Source organism: Canis aureus, chromosome 36 (genome assembly GCF_053574225.1).
Source record: "Canis aureus isolate CA01 chromosome 36, VMU_Caureus_v.1.0, whole genome shotgun sequence".
NCBI classification, from domain to species: domain Eukaryota; kingdom Metazoa; phylum Chordata; class Mammalia; order Carnivora; family Canidae; genus Canis; species Canis aureus.
Window position 1 is genome coordinate 8,712,980 of NC_135646.1, and position 20,212 is coordinate 8,733,191.

At 36.1% G+C, this 20,212-nt stretch overlaps 1 protein-coding gene across 2 annotated transcripts in view; it reads left to right on the forward strand.

Moving 5' to 3' along the window:
- ABCA12 (ATP binding cassette subfamily A member 12) overlaps positions 1–20,212 on the forward strand; it is a 275,603-nt gene that overhangs the window by 183,580 nt on the left and 71,811 nt on the right. For both annotated transcript variants that reach the window (XM_077884812.1, XM_077884813.1), the window contains 7 exons: positions 4,255–4,327; positions 7,874–7,992; positions 9,073–9,179; positions 15,780–16,036; positions 16,135–16,247; positions 17,459–17,583; positions 19,623–19,796. In XM_077884812.1, the coding sequence (XP_077740938.1) occupies positions 4,255–4,327; positions 7,874–7,992; positions 9,073–9,179; positions 15,780–16,036; positions 16,135–16,247; positions 17,459–17,583; positions 19,623–19,796 (968 nt within the window). The remainder of the gene's footprint in view (positions 1–4,254; positions 4,328–7,873; positions 7,993–9,072; positions 9,180–15,779; positions 16,037–16,134; positions 16,248–17,458; positions 17,584–19,622; positions 19,797–20,212) is intronic.

A 20,212-nucleotide genomic window follows, 5' to 3' on the forward strand; every position in this document is an offset into this window, starting at 1 on the left:
ATTCGAGATGAATCTTTCATTGGTAAAAATATATATCAGGACATCCGGGTGGCTCGGCGGTTTAGCGCCTGCCTTCGGCCCAGGGCATGATCCTAGAGTCCCAGGATCCAGTCCCACATCGGGCTCCCCGCATGGAGCCTGCTTCTCCCTCTGCCTGTGTCTCTGCCTCTCTGTCTCTCTGTCTCTCTCTCTCTCTGTCTGTCTCTCATGAATAAATAAATTATATATATATATATCCCTTAACCAGCCATCTTGAAAATATATGATGAACATCAGTGTAATAGACTGTCATTCCCAGTAAGACAAGACATGTTTCTAGTGAGTCATATAATGTCATCTTTGCATATGTAAAATAGCATTATATACCACATGCATGGAAATAAACAGATACATACACACAGGCACATACAAACAAAGATTTAGGGTTGTAAGGAATCAATCTCTATTCTCAAGTACCAAGTAAAATGTTTGGTACTTGGTTGGCTGAGTTTGTTAGTTTTCAAATATGTAGATTTTACCTTTGGATTACAAATTAAGTATCCTGAGAGCATCAGGTCACAAGCTGATTGTTCATTATACTATTGCTCATTAAACTGTTAGTTTTCCTATGGATAGCAAGTTTGGATAGGCTTTGCAGAATTCTCCTTGGACGATCTAACATACCATTGGAAACCAATTTCTGTGAGGCTAGAGCATTTTTTTGTATATATAATTACAGAATTAATGACTAGTTTGCAAGATTGATTGTTGTTAAATTTAATGGTCTTGACAAACATTGGGAAAAAATGCTTGCTCTTTAAAAAAAAAAAAAAAAGTCCTGGCCAGAAAACCAGACTGTACACTAACAAACACTAATTATTTCCTCTGTATTTTTTTATTTGCATTTTGAAGACTTGAGAACTTTGAGTTTCTTCTTACCATTCTTTTTCTTTTCATCTTCAGACTCACACCTTGTAATTATATAAGTTAAGGGATAAAGTTAAAAAAAAAATCTTACAAAGGACAAAAAAGCTCATCAGTGGTCTACTTAGAAGCCAAAGAAGTAAGCACCACTTCTAATTAACTGAAGCATCAAAACATTTTTCCTGGTGAACAGTACAGCTCAGTTTTCAATATTTAAGAATGGTCCTATCTCAGGTCTATCAACATGCTAATGATTTTACATCTATTAAAACATGTTTTGGGTGGTCAGGTTGACCAGGAAATACAATCAAAGAAATATGTTGTTATTATAAAATTAGAGCTGCTTACATTTGTTTGTGTTTTTAATTTCCTGCACTTGCAGCTTCTTTGGTCTGAAGATTAATAAAAGTCAATTAAAGTCTTTAAAGTCAATTCTTGGAAAACATTAGCCCCAAATCCCTACCTGCTTGAGTGGAAATTTTGTGGTCTTTGAAAAATTCTTCTAGTTATTCCTGGGAATTCTCCAGAGAACTAAAACTTGTCATTGAAGGCTGAACCGGTGGCCCTAGTTCAACAGTGCAAGGGCCTCTAGCCCCAAGTACAGACACCTCTATGTTGCCTAGGCCACCTGGTGCTTAGTCTTCATGGCTTTTAGGAGTATTTGTGAAACCGGCACACTTCTCCTTTGGCTTTGTACTCAGTTAAGCTGGAGTTGGGTATTGTCTCACAGCAAAGTTGCTTGGGCTCTCTCTAATGGATGACACGGTTCAGATAGCTTTGAATGTTTTGTACCACTCTTTCAAAGAAGAAAGATAAGAGTTAGTACTTTTTGTATCAATGCTAAGTGCTTTACTATCGTAAATCACTTTCTTCATGAAAATAAGTCTATAAGATAGAATTATTCTTCTATTTTACAGACAAAGAAACTGAGGCATAAGGAGGCTGGGCAATTTGCCTATGTTACCTACCCTGCAAGTGACCAAAATGAGATTAGATAACTTCGATCTGTCTGTCCACAAAGCCAATTGCTTTAACTCTTTGCCAAATGGCCTTACTCACATTTACTTTCTGGGATATATACGCACTTGATTCCAAGATATTTCATGTGGTCATGCAAGTACCTGCCATCATCAGACCTCAAAATGGCTCCCACTTCTAGCCATTGTAGAGTTTGACTCATCATGACAGATTCCTTCCCACATAAGTTTTTCAACAACCATCCCCCCCATTCCTCTCTGCACTCTGATTCCTACAAACCTTTCCCATCCCATGTCCATCTGTTCTTCAACACACTGTAAGGTTTCTTTAGGAGACTACAGAGCCATGACAATATGGAGATTCTAATATACAGGAAGAAGATTGTCTCCTCATTTCCTGTCTTAGGGATCTAATTCTCAGCTCTGCCCTAGTGAAGATCCCTGCCTCACAGTTAATATGCTTTAGCATTTCCATTTATAAACACTGAGTTTTGAGAACAGGGATATCTTTGTGACTCATTAAAGTTTGCTCTTTTGCAAAGTAGTAAATTATATGAAATTACTTCTTTAAATGGAAAGCCATCCTTACTGATGAAAAGAGATTATTTGTGCACTAGATTTCTTTCTACATCTATGGGTACGTTTTTAAAATATGCCTAGCCCTACAAGTAAAAAACAAGTAAAGTCTTACTTTTTCAAAGCTCTGTAAAAGTTTGTATTTCATTAAAGCCTATTTAGTACATTATTTCTTCCAAGATATTTTATAGTCTAGAGGGAATTGTGGCCAGAGGGAAGGGTCCCTACTCAGTGTCAGGGTCAAGTCTATCATTGATATGTACAAAGCTAATTTCTATTAGTTACTCGTCCAAATAGTTTAATGAGGAAGAGAATTCTGTAACCATTTGGTATACAAATGCCAATAAACTTGCTCAGCATTACATAAGAATTTAAAGTGAGCAAGATTCAATCTTGGAAAAATGGTTTATATACTTTTACTTTGCAAATGTATAAGTCCCAACAGAGCTCTATCCTTGATTCTTCTATATATGCATGCCAACAAATAATAAATATCACCATTATTAATTAAGCTTATTTATTCTGGGTATCTTCATTCTTAGTTCTTTACCTCACTGATGCATTCCTATCGCTAGAGCAATAACATTCAGCTACACCTTGAGCAGAACACAGGAAACCTCTACTCTGCTGCACAGGAAGACTGAAAAAGCCCCTGTGCCAAGTCCAAGCAATGGCACAAATATTACTCATCCACCACTGATACAGAGGTGGACAAGGAGGTCTTTCATTTAGTGATAGTCTCTTTTACACACATCCTAATTTAAATAAACTCATTGATCAGCACCAGAAAAGTATGGATGATTGCATAGTTTTGCAATAGGACCTTTATAAAAGCCTTTAAGACACACTAACTAGGGACGATGAGAGAACAATTAATGCCAGTAATAAAATATCCTTCTGAAAGAGATTAGACCAGTGTTAAAAATATCAGCACTGAAAGATATTGGATTATAATGAATAAGTAGTGTCTCAAGAGAAGACTGCAAGAATTGATTCCATTTCCCTAAAGGGGCTGAATGAAAGCTTCGGATTTATGATTTTTATTTATGCAGTAGCCATTAAAAGTACTCTCATGTTCAATTTTTCATGTGAATACTGTTGCACACTTATTTTTTTATGATACAATGTTATGTGGCAAGCTGAATCAGCAACCTATTTAACTTCTAGGGGCAATTCACAGTGTTGAATTAGACCTTCCCATATGGTTTCCATTAGTTAGCGAAGCTTTCCACACTTTGAACCTTCATATTATTTGAGACCACTCAGAACAGTTCTGTTAATATGAGCCAATTTGCATTCACAGCTGCATTCAGTTGAAATCAGTGGCTGCTTTTTGAAAGATGGAAAATATAGATTAGTGATAGCAGATGTTTCCTAAGGCTACATTCTTGACAACTGAAGGCAAAAAAATCCAGTGACCTGTAAGACTGAAACTGGGCCTCATTTGGTTAACAAATCACGTGGTAGGCAGTCTGCATTATAGTATTCAAGAGTCATCTATGCATACAGGTCTTAGGAGAAAATAACGTTTTGACAGAGAAAGAATTTCTTACAGAAACGCATGTGCTTGACCATTGGGGTTATTCTGATTAGCAGGCATCTATTATTTATAAATATCCTCACTGTTTCGAAAACAAAAAGAGCATAGCTATCTTTTGTAAAATCTTTTGGAGAAGAATTCTGCAGATTTTTCTGCATTTTCTTCCCATTTATTTACCTGTGATCATTTTTGCTATGAAAAATAAATCCTTGAAGCAAATATGTTTACTGCTTAATTATATAAATGTCATTTCTGCAGGTGGCTCTGATAATGTGACGCATGTGTGGCATGAGGAAGGTGGGCAGTTATCCCCAAGCAGCCTGGCTGCACAGTAAGTCTTCCTTTGTTGGTCTGTTGGTTTATTTCTGAACTAGTAGATAACTTGTCTGAATAAGCAAGTGACACAATTTGTGAACATAATTCTTGTATCAGTTTGTAAGACTTTGAAATAGAAAAATCCACTGTTGACTGACCTAAGAAAAGGACATAGCTGAAATGTAGTAAAGTTGAAACTTATTTTTTCATATTATCCAGTGACACTTTTGGAGAATGCAACATGAGCATCTCTTTTTCAGTTGTGTCATTGTATATAACTAGATCCAGTGTGTCCTGTCTGGTTTGATTACCTTATGTCTCTGAGGAAAATCTAGGTGGAGGTCCAATTTCAACTTTTTAAGTTCTTTCATTATGAAAGATATATAAGCATCTGATTTTTCACATTATGACTTATTTTATTTTATTATTTTATTTTTTTAAAGATTTTATTTATTCATGAGAGATACAGAGAGAGAGGCAGGGACACAGGCAGAGGGAGAAGCAGGCTCCATGCAGGAAGCCCGATGTGGGACTCGATCCTGGGTCTCCAGGATCAGGCCCTGGGCTGAAGGCAGGCTGTAAACCCGTGAGCCACCCAGCGATCCCATTATGACTTATTTTAGTTTTTAAAAATCATGATATTCCTTACACCAGTCAAGGTAATACAACATCTGTTTGCTTCTGTAGCATATGCATGGGTAAAACTGTTTGTAGATAATTTAATTTTGGACTCTATTGGGGCATGTGAATATGTTGTCCCAGAAATAGGCAATGGAAATGATAACAGCAGTCTTGGCCTCTAAAGACCATTAATGTAAGCAGTTCTCTGAAGGAACTGTAATAATCATAGTAGGGAATGCATGCAGTTGCCTGTAGAAGCTGATTGAAATAAATTCCTATAGCTCAAGGCAAATTTAGAGACTAGATGGACTGTTATGTAAACGTTGTTTTGGCCTGATAAATTATACTATTGAAATTTTTTGGCTTTCGTCCCAAAGGATATATTTCTGTGCTAATGGAAATTTGCACAAATAAAATCAAATAGTAGGATTTATTTTTAGCCATTATTTTTTTTATGAAATAGGATTTATTCAGTTGTTTATAATCTTTTTATTATTTAATGAGAAGTTCTCCAGCTCTGGGTAAATTCTAGGTAAATTCTTTCCATAAACAACCACCTCCTATGTCTGCTCCCACCTCTAAGATGGCTGAAGCAGATTCTCTTTCCAGAGCAATCAAGTGGCCTTGGACCCCGGCTAGGATGCCATAGTCCAAATAGTCAGGTCTTTTAAACACATTCCTAATATAGCCATCAAAAAATTAAAAAAAGAAAAACACAACTTTGTATTGAGACCAGGCTTATTGTTGAAACCAGTAGCTTTATCAGAGCCTTGAGGATCCATAGCATTGATAATACTAGCACTTTAGACCACAGATTCTGCAGCTAGCTGACAGTATTAGGAAGAATTCAGTACTTTTAAGATGGTTCTTGTTAAGATTGATGAAATTAAGGAATTTCTTATCTTTGAACTTCCTTTCCATTACCATTTTAAAATAATTACAGAGTGGCAATATTTGGCATAAGATAAAAGGCTTTTTTTAGTCCAGAGTTTTCTAAAGAAGGCTGCTCAAAAATATTTTTCCCTCATTGCTTTTCTCCCTCTTTATTATTTTTGCCCTAAGGTTATTATTTGTATTATTCTGTGTGTGTGTGTGTGCATGCATAAGCTCATCCTTCATTGCAAACATTTTTGGAAAAAAGTAGGATTATATACAAAGATACATAAATGGTTTAAAAGAATTATCAGATGTTTATACTAAAGAAGTGACATATAGATGTGGAATCTTAATTTTCAGAGTACATTAAACGCAGTCGTCAAAATCTTGGCAGTCACATGTTTTTCCTGAAACTAAGAAGAATGGCTTAGATATTTCAAGGTCACTTTTAGTGCAACATTCTTCTACTTCTTCTATTTTAAGCTTGAAAATTCACCATGAGAATTCCTTGTATAATTTCATGTAGAAGGTTAGACCAATATTTTGCTATTGAGCACTGTACCAGGATGCAAATGGCTCTATGCTATAACTACAACACATGGAAATGGTTACCGTTTTTTATATGGAGGCTATCAATTGTAGTTATTTATCTTTATATTTTTAAAGATTTTTATTTATTTGCTAGAGAGAGAGCAGGGTGAGAGAAAGAGCATGCCCCCCCCCACACACACACACACACTAGTGGGGGGAGGGACAGAGGGAGAGGAAGAAGCAGCTTCCCAGCTGAGCAGGGATCCGGATGCAGAGCTCCATCCCAGGACCCTGAGATCACAAGGTGAGCGGATGGCAGACGCTTAACTGACAGCCACCCAGGCACCTCTATCAATTATTTAAAGGAAAGTTAGCTATCTAACCAATTACCTGTGCTCTGACTACCAAATTAGAGACTTGTCTTGATGTAGATTTTTTTTCTTTTTAAAGTTCTTCAAGTATCCAGTGGTATTAACCCACATCTCAATACCTTATGAGTGCTTTAATGTTAATGCAAACATTTTCCTACATCTTTACTAGCTATTGCCAGGATGAGTCTCTTCCCTTAGTATTTGAACAAAATCTAGTTAAACATCTGACAGAACTAGTTAATTTGTATATTGTGTTGTTTGATTCAAAGTATATGGTCCCCAAATCAGCTATTGACATTTATTCTCTCTCTTCTGTACCTAAAATTCAATCATAGACACTAAGGGAAGATGTCACCAAATGAAGAGATGCAGCCTCATAGTTGAAGTGACAGAGCATTCAGGACACACACATATTCACTCATACTGATGCCGCAGAAACCCTAGGCTATATTCTCATATGCCAGCCAGGTTGAAAGGAGAGCTGAAAGTGGTTAATTTGAAAAACTGAATTGGTTGCTTAAAGAAAAGAAAAGAACTTATATTGTTCAATTAGATTCCACTATTTTTTAAAATCACAATTAAATAAATTTAAATTTATTTGAAGACTGTTATAGGTGGATGGGATTAGCAGATCATCAGCCCCCTACATCTCATTTGACAAGGGAGGAAACTGAGACCCAGAGGGCATTTGCCAGATTTAGAGGAGAGGAAAAAAAGAATAGAAAAGAAAAACATCCAAGACCCGTAGGTTGCACTAACATTGGAAAAAATTCATTGTTAAAAAAAAGAAAAGAAAAATTATGCATTGTTTATCTGAAATTCAGATTTAACTGAGAAGTCCTGTATTTCATCTGGCAATCCTAGCCCCATATTTTTTTTTCTTTCATGTGCCTAGAAATAATCTTAAGATCATTTATGACTGGATATTAAAATAACTAAATATAAAGATAATAAGTAAATATAAAGATAATGCCCACAGAGAAGTAAGCGCTCAGAGGATGCAGAGCCAGTACGCACTTAGTCCAGATGGAAGATGTTCTACTTAAAGTTTCAATGCTCAAGTCAACCAATGCCAAACACCTGGGGACTTAAGTGATCTCAACAACATAGCTTTATTCTCGTTTTATACAACTTAATTTATATATCCTTTTCTAATTCTATAGGCTCCTAATACTGGAAAACTTTGAAGATGCTCTCTTAAATATATCAGCAGATAGTCCTTATATTCCTTACCTGGCCTGTGTGAGAAATGTCACAGACAGTTTGGCCAGAGGATCGCAAGGTAATACTCTTCTTAGTAGTCAAAATGCTGCTTAGGGTTCTAATTCTGTTCTAAGTTTTTTAAGACATTTGCTTAAAAAATAAAAAGGTTTTTAAAAGATCTTAGTTACCATATGCTCAAGTTTCAGTTTGGTAGTTTGATGTATGAAGGGAATATCTAATCATATTACATTATTACTTCTGTTCCTGCTGCTAATACCCTCTAGCCACCTAGACAAACCTTAATATATGATAGCCATGTAACAGAGAATATGATAATGACCACCCAGACAAACTTGCCAAGTTTCTGGAATTATTAGTAGTTCATATAACCCTTCATGACATTTTCTGTACTCTTAATAATTTTAGTTATCAAAAAATAATGAAGAATGATAATGTAGACTTCCCGAAGCAGGTGTAAATTATATAAACAAAGGATTTTTGTGTGGTAGACTATTTTTACTTCCCACCCTTATACACCTTATTTTCAGTTTTTTGCCTGCATGGACAACCATGAAGATGGCATTTAATCAAACATTTCTTTTCCTTTTTAAAAAGAAACATCAATTTTTCTCACTTTTTTTGAAAGATCTACATTCACTTTTTCCCCCACACCAAAGAGTTCCTGAGACTTAATGGCAAGCAAATAGCACACAAGTATTTAAGCGTGGTCTCTGTTTACTAGGCATGAATTAATCAAGGTTGGAAGGGCGTATCTGTGTCTACAGACTACAAGGTCTTCTAGTATCTGTGTCACAGTGATTATATAATCAATTTCCCCCTAATGCTTCAACTTAACAGTATATCAAAAGTCAGAAATAAAAGCAGATTCAGTTCACAAAGAGCCAAAAGTGCGTAGCACCTTTGCTAGAAATATTTTTGTCTCTAAGCAGAATATCTATGAATATTTTAAAAATAATGAACTCTGTAGTCTCCATGGTTCAAGGAAAGGTTAAATTTTTACTTGTCATATATTTAGATTGAACTACGCCATTATTTTAGGAAAAACTTAGCAATAAATTAGGATAAAGGTATCTTTCAAATGGATTTCCTAAATGACCTTGCGGTTCACATAAGGTAACTCTTCTCTCTTCCTTTACAGAAAATTTAAGACTCCTACAGTCCATAATTTCATTTAAAAAATCTTTTCTTCAAAATGGTTTTTATGAGGACTACTTTTCTTCAGTTCCTGAAGTCCTGAAATCAAAAGTAAGTCATGAAAGAAAAAAAGGGATCCCTGGGTGGCGCAGCGGTTTGGCGCCTGCCATTGGCCCAGGGCGCGATCCTGGAGACCCAGGATCGAATCCCACATCAGGCTCCCGGTGCATGGAGCCTGCTTCTCCCTCTGCCTGTGTCTCTGCCTCTCTCTCTCTCTCTGTGACTATCATAAATAAATAAAAATTAAAAAAAAAAAAAAAAAAAAAAAAAAGAAAAAAATAAACAAATCTTTAACATTTTCTGTAATACTCTGGCAAGATGTAATTTTGGTTTAAGTTTTAATCTGTGTCTTCCTAAATATTGGTCCTATTTTGACTAGATTAATGCCAGAAAAAGGGGGGAAAGGGTTCTTGTGCTATAAAATGGCACTTTGTTCTTAATTAGTGGATATCTTTATATAAAATGACCCATAAAAGCCTAATTACAGCATTCACATACATAAAGGAATGGCTAATAATATAGTTATCTCATTAAACTTCATAATTTCAAAAAAGTATTCATAATATGATTTCTAATTTAATATGTCTTCAGTTTTTAAAACTCTAAAAGTTGATTTTAAAAGCTCGTGTTTAGACTTCTTCACACAGTGTGCAAAGATCTCAGAAGTTGACTAACCTTATTTTATTGTCATCAGAAGCAGAAACTAACAAATAATTTTAAGGTATATGATATTTAAAAAAGGAGAGAAAGCAATAGAAAAAAATTTTAAACTCTAGTTTGAATTGATTCACATTTATTTATTCTTTGTTTAGCTCATGCATATAGTATACAGGCTATCATGATATTCATTTTATTTCTTAAATAAGCCTATTAAAATTTGAAAGCAGCTTTCCTAGTAAGAACAGCAGTTTAATTGAATTTATGTAGGCAGGGATAAAGCAAAATTAGAACTGGTTTATTCAGGGCAAGCAAGATGACTTTCTGTCTAGTCAACGTGGTCCAATTAAGCAGGCATCCAAAACATATGTCCTTGTGTATTATAAGTAGGTATGCTAGTGAGATTACCTACATTTTGTCCTGGTCTTCTACACAAATCAAAATTTCTAATGCACCTAACTTAGCACTATCTTAATTTGTTTGTGCAAATGAAAAGAAAGTTATGCATTCATCTGGAAAATTCCTACTCATCCTTCAAGGACAAGCTTAAATGTCACTTCTGTAATATTAGAGTATTGCCTTTCTCCCTGTTTCCCAGCAAGGATAATGGCGTTGTGTGCACATAATATTTATCCATTCATTCATTCAGTCCATCATCTGTGGTCCCATAACACTAATCTATTTGTTTAAAGACATAATCTCTAACCCCAAAGTCCTTATAGCAATCCACTGTAGCAGATGGAAAAGCAGACCAGTAATTAGAACACAGTGAGATAAGTGTTGTGGTATGTGGACGGGCAGGATTCTGTGTATGGAGGTGGAATATTTAACTCTGATTGTGAGGGATGAAGGTGGAAAGAAGAAATTTCATGGAGGAGATAATGCTTGCTCTTACAGGCAGAGTAGGATTGGGTTACAGTCCTACATCGCAGACATGGAGACCTGCATTTGTTAAGACAGAGGTGTGATCCCGAAGGACAGATGCCCTTCTGAGGAGGGCATGTGCCCATCTGGAGCAGAAGGTCCCTATAGGAGAGGCAGGAAATGGGACTGCAGAGAGATGGGGCCCAGATCCCAGAGTCTTCTTTCTACTTAGTCAAGGAGTTTGAATCTGATCTGGAAAGTTGTGCATTTGAAGAAAGTAAAATTTGCATTTTAGAAAGAGATCTCTCTGGGAGAGTTATGGAGGACTGATTGGAGAAAAGTCAAGTAGGTGATTTTTGTGGTAAACTAAGCAAAAGTGAGCCCTGCATTATGTCAATGGCAGAGAAAGAAGGAAGAGACCATTTCAAGAGTGGCATAGGAAGTCAGATGATACAACACAGAAGCCATAAAGAAGAGGAGTCTGATACCAATGAGACTTCTGGCTCTTGGAACTTGTTACTTAGCATTATCGTAACTTGTTGTCTGAGTGAGGTCTGTTTCCCACACTAGAATATAAACTCAGATAACATTTTGCCTTCTGTATCCCTAAAGCCCCATATCTAGCACATAGTAGGAGCTTAAGACAACTCACGGATATGTGAACAAATGAGGGTGTTAAAATAAAGACCTGGTGATGTAAAGAGCCCTGGTGATGTAATTGCACTACCTGGACAATTATTCATTGTAGTTCTCAACTTGTGAAATAACCGGGCAGCACAAAATATATACCAGGGAAACTGAAACAATAATCCTCAGTCATTTACACTAATGGAATGGGAAATAGATGTAAGAATAATTTAAAACAGCATCCACATTTTAAATATACTGCTCCACTTGAGGGTTACATTATGAAAAAAGTCCTAGAAGCCACAAAGTGGAAATACACTACAATCTTGTCCCTTGGGTAGAAAATCCATTGTCATTTACAACAGGCATGGCTGCTGTCTGCAACTGACACAACCCCTGCATTCCAAGACTGTAAGCTCTGCGAGGAACGTTGTTAAGTCCATCTCTCTACTGTTGTATTCTCAGCACCGAGTATATAGTCTGACCTATGGAAAATATTCAATACATATCACTGAAAGAAGGAAGACAATTTCCTAGAGCTTTACAACAAGAGATGATTTAACTTGCTTGCTTTGCCTTCTCTGGTAGTTAGTATCTTAATTGTGACAGTCAGTTAGGGCCTATGCATTCGAAAACTTTACCTGTGGTATTTCTAAGAAGGTTTAGACCCTCCAAAATGTCAAATGCTTGCCATTCAGAGATGACTTCTCCTTCTGTTCCTACCCTTCTTTTATAGTCCTGACATTGTATTCTTCCTGAGTTTTTGTGTTTTCTCCTCCCTTCGTTGTGAGAAGGATAGCTTCCTGATTGGGGACTACTCATAAAGTGGATATTCCCCATACTGGGCAGAAATATGGGTAACACAATGTTTTTATTATAATACCTTTAAATTTTTAAATAGGTGCCTTTCCCTTGCATTTACTTGGCAAGAGCCCAGGAACATTGCTGTTCTATCACTTTTATGACATTTTGAGAGATTTTGGGGAGGGACACAGGTGGGGGCAGAAGGAGAGGTAGAGAATCTTAAGCAGGCTTCATACGCAGCATGAGCCCAATGCAGGGTTCGATCCCATGACCCTGAGATCATGAACTGAGCCGAAATCAAGACTTGGACACTCAGCCAACTGAACAACCCTGATATTTTGAGTTCTTACTTAAATATAACTTAAATTTCTGATTCAGATGCATTCAGGGACCACGGGCACTGGGGAATTTAGTCACAGCTGAACATGGGGTTAGTTTATGGATTATTGTTCAAGTTTGACCTGAGCCTGCCTTTTTCATTATGTGGACCAGGGTCATGATAGAGGAGAGGAGGACTGTATATGAGACTCTGACAAACCTACAATCTGGATTTGACACTAAGTTTGAAGAGAGAATTTTAGTTCTCTGAATTTATGATTGATTATTAATGATCCATGAAACTTCTAAAAATTTAATGCTTGTATTGCTTTTAGAAGAAAATAGAAAATAATGACAAAATACTAAATGATCATCAAGTTGCTCCTCAGTGAATGTGTCCCACAATGCATTCCACATTATTGACCCTGAATTAAACCCTTATTTCAGAGAACCAATTCTACTTCAGTAGCATGGCTAGATTTCCAGTTTCTCCTTCAATAATTTTAATCAAGCCAAAATTATATTTTATGGGCTTCTACTGGTTTCTCATATATGTATGTCAAACTTGCAATTAAAAAATATATTTGGGTCAAAAAACATGTATATAGGTCTCTATTGAGTAAAAGTTTCATATTTACTATACCCTCAAAGCTTGATGAAAACAAATTCATTGGGCTACCAGTATTTATACTTTTATTTAAGAAACCACTAAAAGTCCCTGGAGGATGTGGCAGGGGGGGCTTGGCTCCATTCATTAAAAGTTTAATCATGTGATATTTGGGAAATCAAAGGAAGAAATAGAGTGTCAAACAAATAGTTACAGCTGGTAAAACAATTGGACCTATAATGGAAATTTTCTCATCACAGTAAGACTAGTGAATAGAATTTTCATATGCACGAAGCTATTTTAGATAGTTCAAAGCCAGAAGTCAATTAGAATATTAAATGTAAAAAAAACAGACCAATGATATTTACTAAGATAATCAGTGTTTAATTGCTACTGCCTACATGTAGTTACTATAAATCTCTCATCTAAAACACATAATTGTGCCTTTCCCATTTGATATATGGAAAGAAACATCCCTAAACATTTGTTTGTATCATAAAATATTTCATTTCTATCAAAATGCAACTTCTGGTTGAAATTCAAGTTGCAATGAATGACACATACATTTGCTTCTTTAGATATCACTACAAATGATTGGACTTCTCTTTTTTTTTTCTTTTAGAGACAGAGAGGAGGGGGAGGAGCAGAGGGAGAGGGAGAGAGAATCTTAAGCAGGCTCCACACACTCAGCATGGAGCCCAGTGTGGGGCTCGATCGTATGACCCTGAGATCATGACCTGTGCTGAAATCAAGAGTCAGATGCTTAAGTGACTGAGCCACCCAGGCATCTCAAATTATTTGATTTCTTAGAAGGAATACCCCCGGGGTAACTTCCATGCACAACAGAACTTTTAAGCACTTCCATAGAACAAAGGCACCCCGTTTCCCTCAGTACATAAGAGGGTGGAAGATAATGTCCAAAACAGCGCAGACACTTCTGAAAATCCAAGTGTATTCCCCATCCATATTTTAAATACAGTCTTATTAAAATGTATGTGATTCACATGCTGCATTTTAAAATAAAAAGCTTTTTTTCTTTTCAATGCATTTTTTAAAATTGTGGTAAAATACACATAACAGAATTTACCACCTGAAGCATTTTTAACTGCATGGTTCGGTCTTGTTAAACATATCCACACTGTTGTGCAACCAATCTCCAGAACTCTTTTAATCTTGCAAACCTCTTCCCTATGCCCATTACAATAACTCCCATTCCTCTCTTCCCCAGCCCCTGGCAACCACAATTCTCCTTTTTTTTTTTAATTTATTTATGATAGTCACACAGAGAGAGAGAGAGAGGAAGAGACATAGGCAGAGGGAGAAGCAGGCTCCATGCACCGGGAGCCTGATGTGGGATTCGATCCCGGGTCTTCAGGATGGCGCCCTGGGCCAAAGGCAGGTGCTAAACCGCTGCGCCACCCAGGGATCCCCCCAATTCTCCTTTCTGTCACTATGAATTTGACTAGTCTACATAACTCATTTAAGTGAAATCATCCAGTATTTATTTTTTTTGTCACTGGCTTATTTCACACAGCACAAGATCCTCCAGATTCATCCGTGTTGTAGCATGTGTCAGAATTTCTTTCCTTTTTAAGGCAGAATAATATCCCATTGTGTGTATACATTACTACCCTGTGTTTACCCATTCATCTGTCAGTGAACACTTGGGTTGCTTTTGCCTCTTAGTTATTGTGAATAATGTTGCCATGGGCCTGGGGGGGCACAAATATTTATTTTTCAATTTTTTAGATTTTTAAAAAATATTTTATTTATATTCATGAGAGACACAGAGAGAGAGAGGAAGATACAGGGAGAGGGAGAAGCAGGCTCCTTGCAGGGAGCCAATGTGGGACTCCATCCCCAGTCTGGGGATCACCCCTGAGCCGAAGGCAGACGCCCAACAACTGAGTCACCCAGGCATCCCACAAATATTTATTTAAACCTCAGCTTTCAGTACTTTTGGGTATATACACAGAAGTGGATGGCTGGATCAAAGGGTAATTCTGTTTTTATTTCTGAGGAAAACTCCATACTTTTTCCATAGTGGCTGCATCATTTTCCATCCCCACCAGCAGTGCACAAGGGTTCCATCTTTTCCAGCACTTGTCTCTTTCTTCTTTCTTTCTTTCTTTCTTTCTTTCTTTCTTTCTTTCTTTCTTTCTTTCCTTCCTTCCTTCCTTCCTTCCTTCCTTCCTTCCTTCCTTCCTTCTTTCTTTCTTTCTTTCTTTCTTTCTTTCTTTCTTTTCTTTTCTTTTCTTTTCTTTTCTTTTCTTTTCTTTTCTTTTTCTTTCTTTCTCTCTCTCTCTCTTTCTTTCTTTTTCTTTTTTTACTTTTATTTTTTATTTACTATAGCTGTTCTAATGGGTATGAGGAAAAAAGACTTTTTTGAAGTTTCATGCCCAACTCATTTTGCTTTCTGCCTTTCTGCGTGATTTAACACATAAACTAAAATATAAATTAGTTGATGTACTTGTGATTTAAATGAGAGAAAACAAAACTACATCTTTTTTAACCTTTGAATCTACAAAATCTAAGTCCGGTTGGGAAATATAGGTCTAATAGGTCTAGAAGTCTTATAAAATTCTTAAGAAAACAATTAACCCAAATGACAGAAAATAATGCTTTGTGTTAAAAACTTGCCAAATGCCAACTAACTAAACACATATGCACATGGTTTTTTTGAAGTAAATAATTTTTGGTTGCTTATTATCAACTACCAAATATTTATAGTAATGTAACTAATCTATTTCCCACTCCTTCCCCCTTCTGGAAAGCTGTCTCAACTTCGAAACGTGACTGAACTTCTTTGCGAATCTGAAACTTTCGATTCAATACAGAGAATGTGCCAGCTCTCTGACGTGAACTTTAGGAACCTATGTGAAGAAAGTGCATTTCATGTGCAGCTCCTCGAAGCTGCCGAGCTTGGCACCGAAATAGCAGCCAACTTACTGTACCATGACGATATTATATCTAAAAAACTGAGGGATTTGCTTACTGGGGATCCAAGCAAAATTAATTTAAATATGGATTGGTAAGTATCTCCATTGCCTTTTTCCTTGGCAAAATCCCTTCTCAAATAATTATGGATATGCTTAGTTCAGTTTCTTCTTCTCTTCTGTTTTGTTCCAGGTTTCTAGAACAGGCACTGCAAATGAATTACTTGGAAAATATCACACAGTTAATGCCAACCATAGAGGCCATGCTGCATGTCAATAACAGCGCAGACACTTCTGAAAAGCCAGGTGTTTCCCCATCCATATTTTAAGTGCTGTCTTAATAAGAATGTGTGTGATTCTCATGCTGCAGCTTAAGAAAGGATTTTTTGAAGTTCCCAACCAAACCTGCTTTGTATCTGCCCTTACACATGAGAAACCTGAAGCTTTCAAATATGGTTACTTGTCTAAAATAAACACACAGAAAGCCAGGAGAGGATGAAATAGGGAAATTTGATTTCACAGCAAAAAGACCTTCAAAATTTTAACTAGTTAGACCATTCACCTTTTATTTCACTGATATATTAAAGCGCATTAGCCAGGATGGAATTTATTTACTTCCATGAAAATAATCTGATTTAAAAAATAAAAAAGATGCACTGCTGTCTATAGAAATCGCAATTCAGAACCTCTTATTTATATTCTGAGCATGATGCCCCATGCAATACGTTTCTTCTTTGCATAATACCTCAATACTGAAAAGAAAGGCATTCAGAATCTTGGACAACAGGCAGCTGCAAAATTCAAAGGGCACTAAGTCCAGAAATAAAGAGAGTATATTTGCATAAGGGATACTTCATAAAGAAATTGAAAGATTTTTGCAGAATGAAGATTATAATCTGCTAAAATAAAATCAAAATATTATTTGTTATGCATTAAATGACCCAGATATGAAGTAATTATAATCACTGTCCTAAAAATTTTGAAGTTAAACACATTCTATTTAAAAGTGAGGTAATGACTATTAAAAATCCTTTATAAACTATAATGTGCTGGGCAGACTTAAGGAAAAATGCTCTGCAGAATTATGGTGCAGACTTAGCAAACTTTGTCCTAAGTTGACAATACTATATGATCCATAGTTGAAAAGCATTTTGAATTTGTGTGATGTTTTAAATCAAACAGGGGGATATATATATTTAGTGCATTATATGATCAGAGTCTGTGAGGAAACCCCATTTCTTTAAATCAACTTCATATTGTAGACATTTAAGGAAAATTTATGACCCAGAGCAATCTGTTACCTTGGATCAATGATATCATAATAGAAACAAGTCTAAATCAGATAGAGACAGATCCTAAAGATGCAGAGTTTGCCAAAACGGAGAGACCTCTGCCCCTGACACAAGGCATGTGTATTGAGTGTGTATTTTAGTCTAGAAGGCTTCTCTAATGTTAGTACAACAACTGAAAAAGAATTACATTGCAACCAACATGAGTTTTGTTTGTTTTACCTTCAGGTCGCTTAATAGAAATGTTTAAAAATGTTGAAGAGCTGAAAGAAGAACTGAGGAGAACAACAGGCATGTCCCCTAGGAGTATTGACAGTCTGCTGGCCACTCCTATCCCTGATAACAGAGCTGAGGTGGGGTGTCATATATTCGTACTGACAGCCAGGTCTTTAAAAAAGTTTAAGTCATGTTTAGTATTTGTTGACTTTCAGTAAAACACTGAGAAGTCATACCACAGATCTGGTGACTTTTCCATGCAAATGATAAAATTAGCAGCTGAATTCCTAGTGGCGTTAGAAGAAAAATCCTGAAGCAAGATGATTATCACTATCATTTCCTTTCCTTCTACTTCTGAGATAAATTTGCCAGTCTGTCATGATGACATCAGAGTCAGATTTCAGTAACCTAATTGGGGGAAAAGAAAACATCTGACCATTTACAATTTGTTCAAATGAATACTTACTCAGTTTTGCTTTTTAAAAGTCCCAAGACAAGACATAGTGTATAAAATAGATAGGATCCAGGGAATATGTTTTGGTGTGAAAATGAATAATGTCATTTCCTCATAGGCTGATAATAGGGTTTCCCATTGAAATGTCTCTTCTTTTATCCATTTTCCAAATCCATTGTCTGGAAACGTCATAGAAATTTTCCAAAAGAACTGCAGGGCTTAAGACCTCATCCTTTCAAAACTTACGAGTGACAAGGTGTGTCATTTCTAAGCACAGCACAGCTATTCTCCAATATCGGATAAAGTTTTTTGAAAGCCTTTAAGACTGCCTTTGGGAAATATTTACGTGTACTTGCGTCCTGTTCATTGGTTCCCTCATACAAAAAAAGTAAAACTGCTTTCCCTTCTGTTTTTTTTCTCTTGTTCCCGCAAATGCTAATCATTGACCTTTTCCCCTGTATCTCACCCTTTACTCATTTTTTTCCTAATATCTAATTTCAGCAATCAAGTGTTTGACTTCTGGTGAACAGATTCATTTTTAGTAAATAAAAGCATATATATGGAGAGTGTACATTCTTATTACTTTAAAAAGGAAAGAGAGAAAAGTTTCAAGAACCTTGATTTCATAAACTTTTCTCTTGATTTCAACTCAATGGCAATAGAGACCTCTTCTTCTCATATGCACACTCTACTTTTCACATGGCACATTACTGTCCAGGATGGTTAATTCATATTATTATGTAATTCTGGTCTTTTTCTTCTTTGCCCTTTATCTTTTTTTTAAGATTTTATTTATTTATTCATGAGAGACACACACAGAGGGAGAGGCAGAGACACAGGCAGAGGGAGAAGCAGGCTCCACACAGGGAGCCTAACATGGGACTCGATTCCGGGTCTCTAGGATCCCGCCATGGGCTGAAGGAAGCACTAAGCCCCTGAGCCACCCGGGCTGCCCTATCTCTTGATAGAGATATCTAGAGGATCTTGCATAGGATTATAACTTCAAAACAAAAAGATTATAACTTCAAATTATTTAAAAATGAAATACAATTTACATAAACTAAAATTTCAAGGGAAAAAGAGTCTTAAGCGAGTATTTTTTCCAAACTTAATTCCAGATCAATCCTTTCTTGGTACCATCATTCAAACAAGAAATCTCCGATCATTACATATATTTCTTTGTCTCTTTTTCTCCCTCTTGTTTCCTAAGTTTTCCAGTGAACTCTGGGCTCTCTATAGTTTATTGATAATAATTAGGGCTTTATTATTGTTTTAAAGATTTATTTATTTACTTACTTACTTACTTATTTATTTGAGAGAGAGGGAGGCCTAGTAGATTGGTTGATCCAATAAATAGGATTAATGACATTAGTATTAGAGCGCATGCGCAAGAAGAGAGAAAGAGAGAGAACACAATGGGGGCAGACAAAGAGAGAGAAAGAGAGAATCTCAAGTGGACTGCACACTGAGCATGGAGCCTGACATGGGACTTGATCTCATGACTCTGAGATCATGACCTGAGCTGAAACCAGGAGTTGGACACTTAACCAACTGAGCCATCCAGGTGTCCAGTGATTAGTGCTTTAAATGAAAAAAAAATTGACTTGGAGCATAATTTATCATATTATTAAAGGAAATCTAAGGGTAAAGATAAACCTTTCTTTTGAGAGATACCTGTCAAAGGACTGACACCTAAAATCTTTTTCTTTCTCCAACTTGCAGATTATTTCTCGGGTGTTCTGGTTGTATTCTTGTGATGCTAATATGACCTATTCCAACATGGAAGATGAGATGAAGGAATTCTGCAACCTGCCTCTTACAGAAAGATCCCGGCAGTCTTACCTCATCGGACTCACCCTTTTGCACTACTTGGACATTTACAACTTCACATACAAGGCAAGTTATTGTTAGTGAAATATTTTATATTCACAATTTAGTATAAAAATATTTGATTACATGAGGATGCTCCCTGATACTGTAATGAATGAGATCCATTTATAGCTTTTAGAATTATAGCTTTATTTTAGAGCTAAATAGGACCTTAGTGATCATATACTGCAAATTTGCACATTTTGTAGATGAGGAAATTAATATTATTGCCTTATTAACTCTCAGTTTGTATATCCAAGACCACATATTAAATTCAATATATACATACTAAAGTATGAAATATAGATGTTATGTGTGTGTGTATGTCTGTGTGTATATATATATTTTACAGTGAATCAGCATTAATTTGGTAGGATAATAAAGATTAGAGCAAAGTTTTTTTTTTTTTTTTTTTTTGTAAAAAAAAGTAGGAGGTTTTTTGG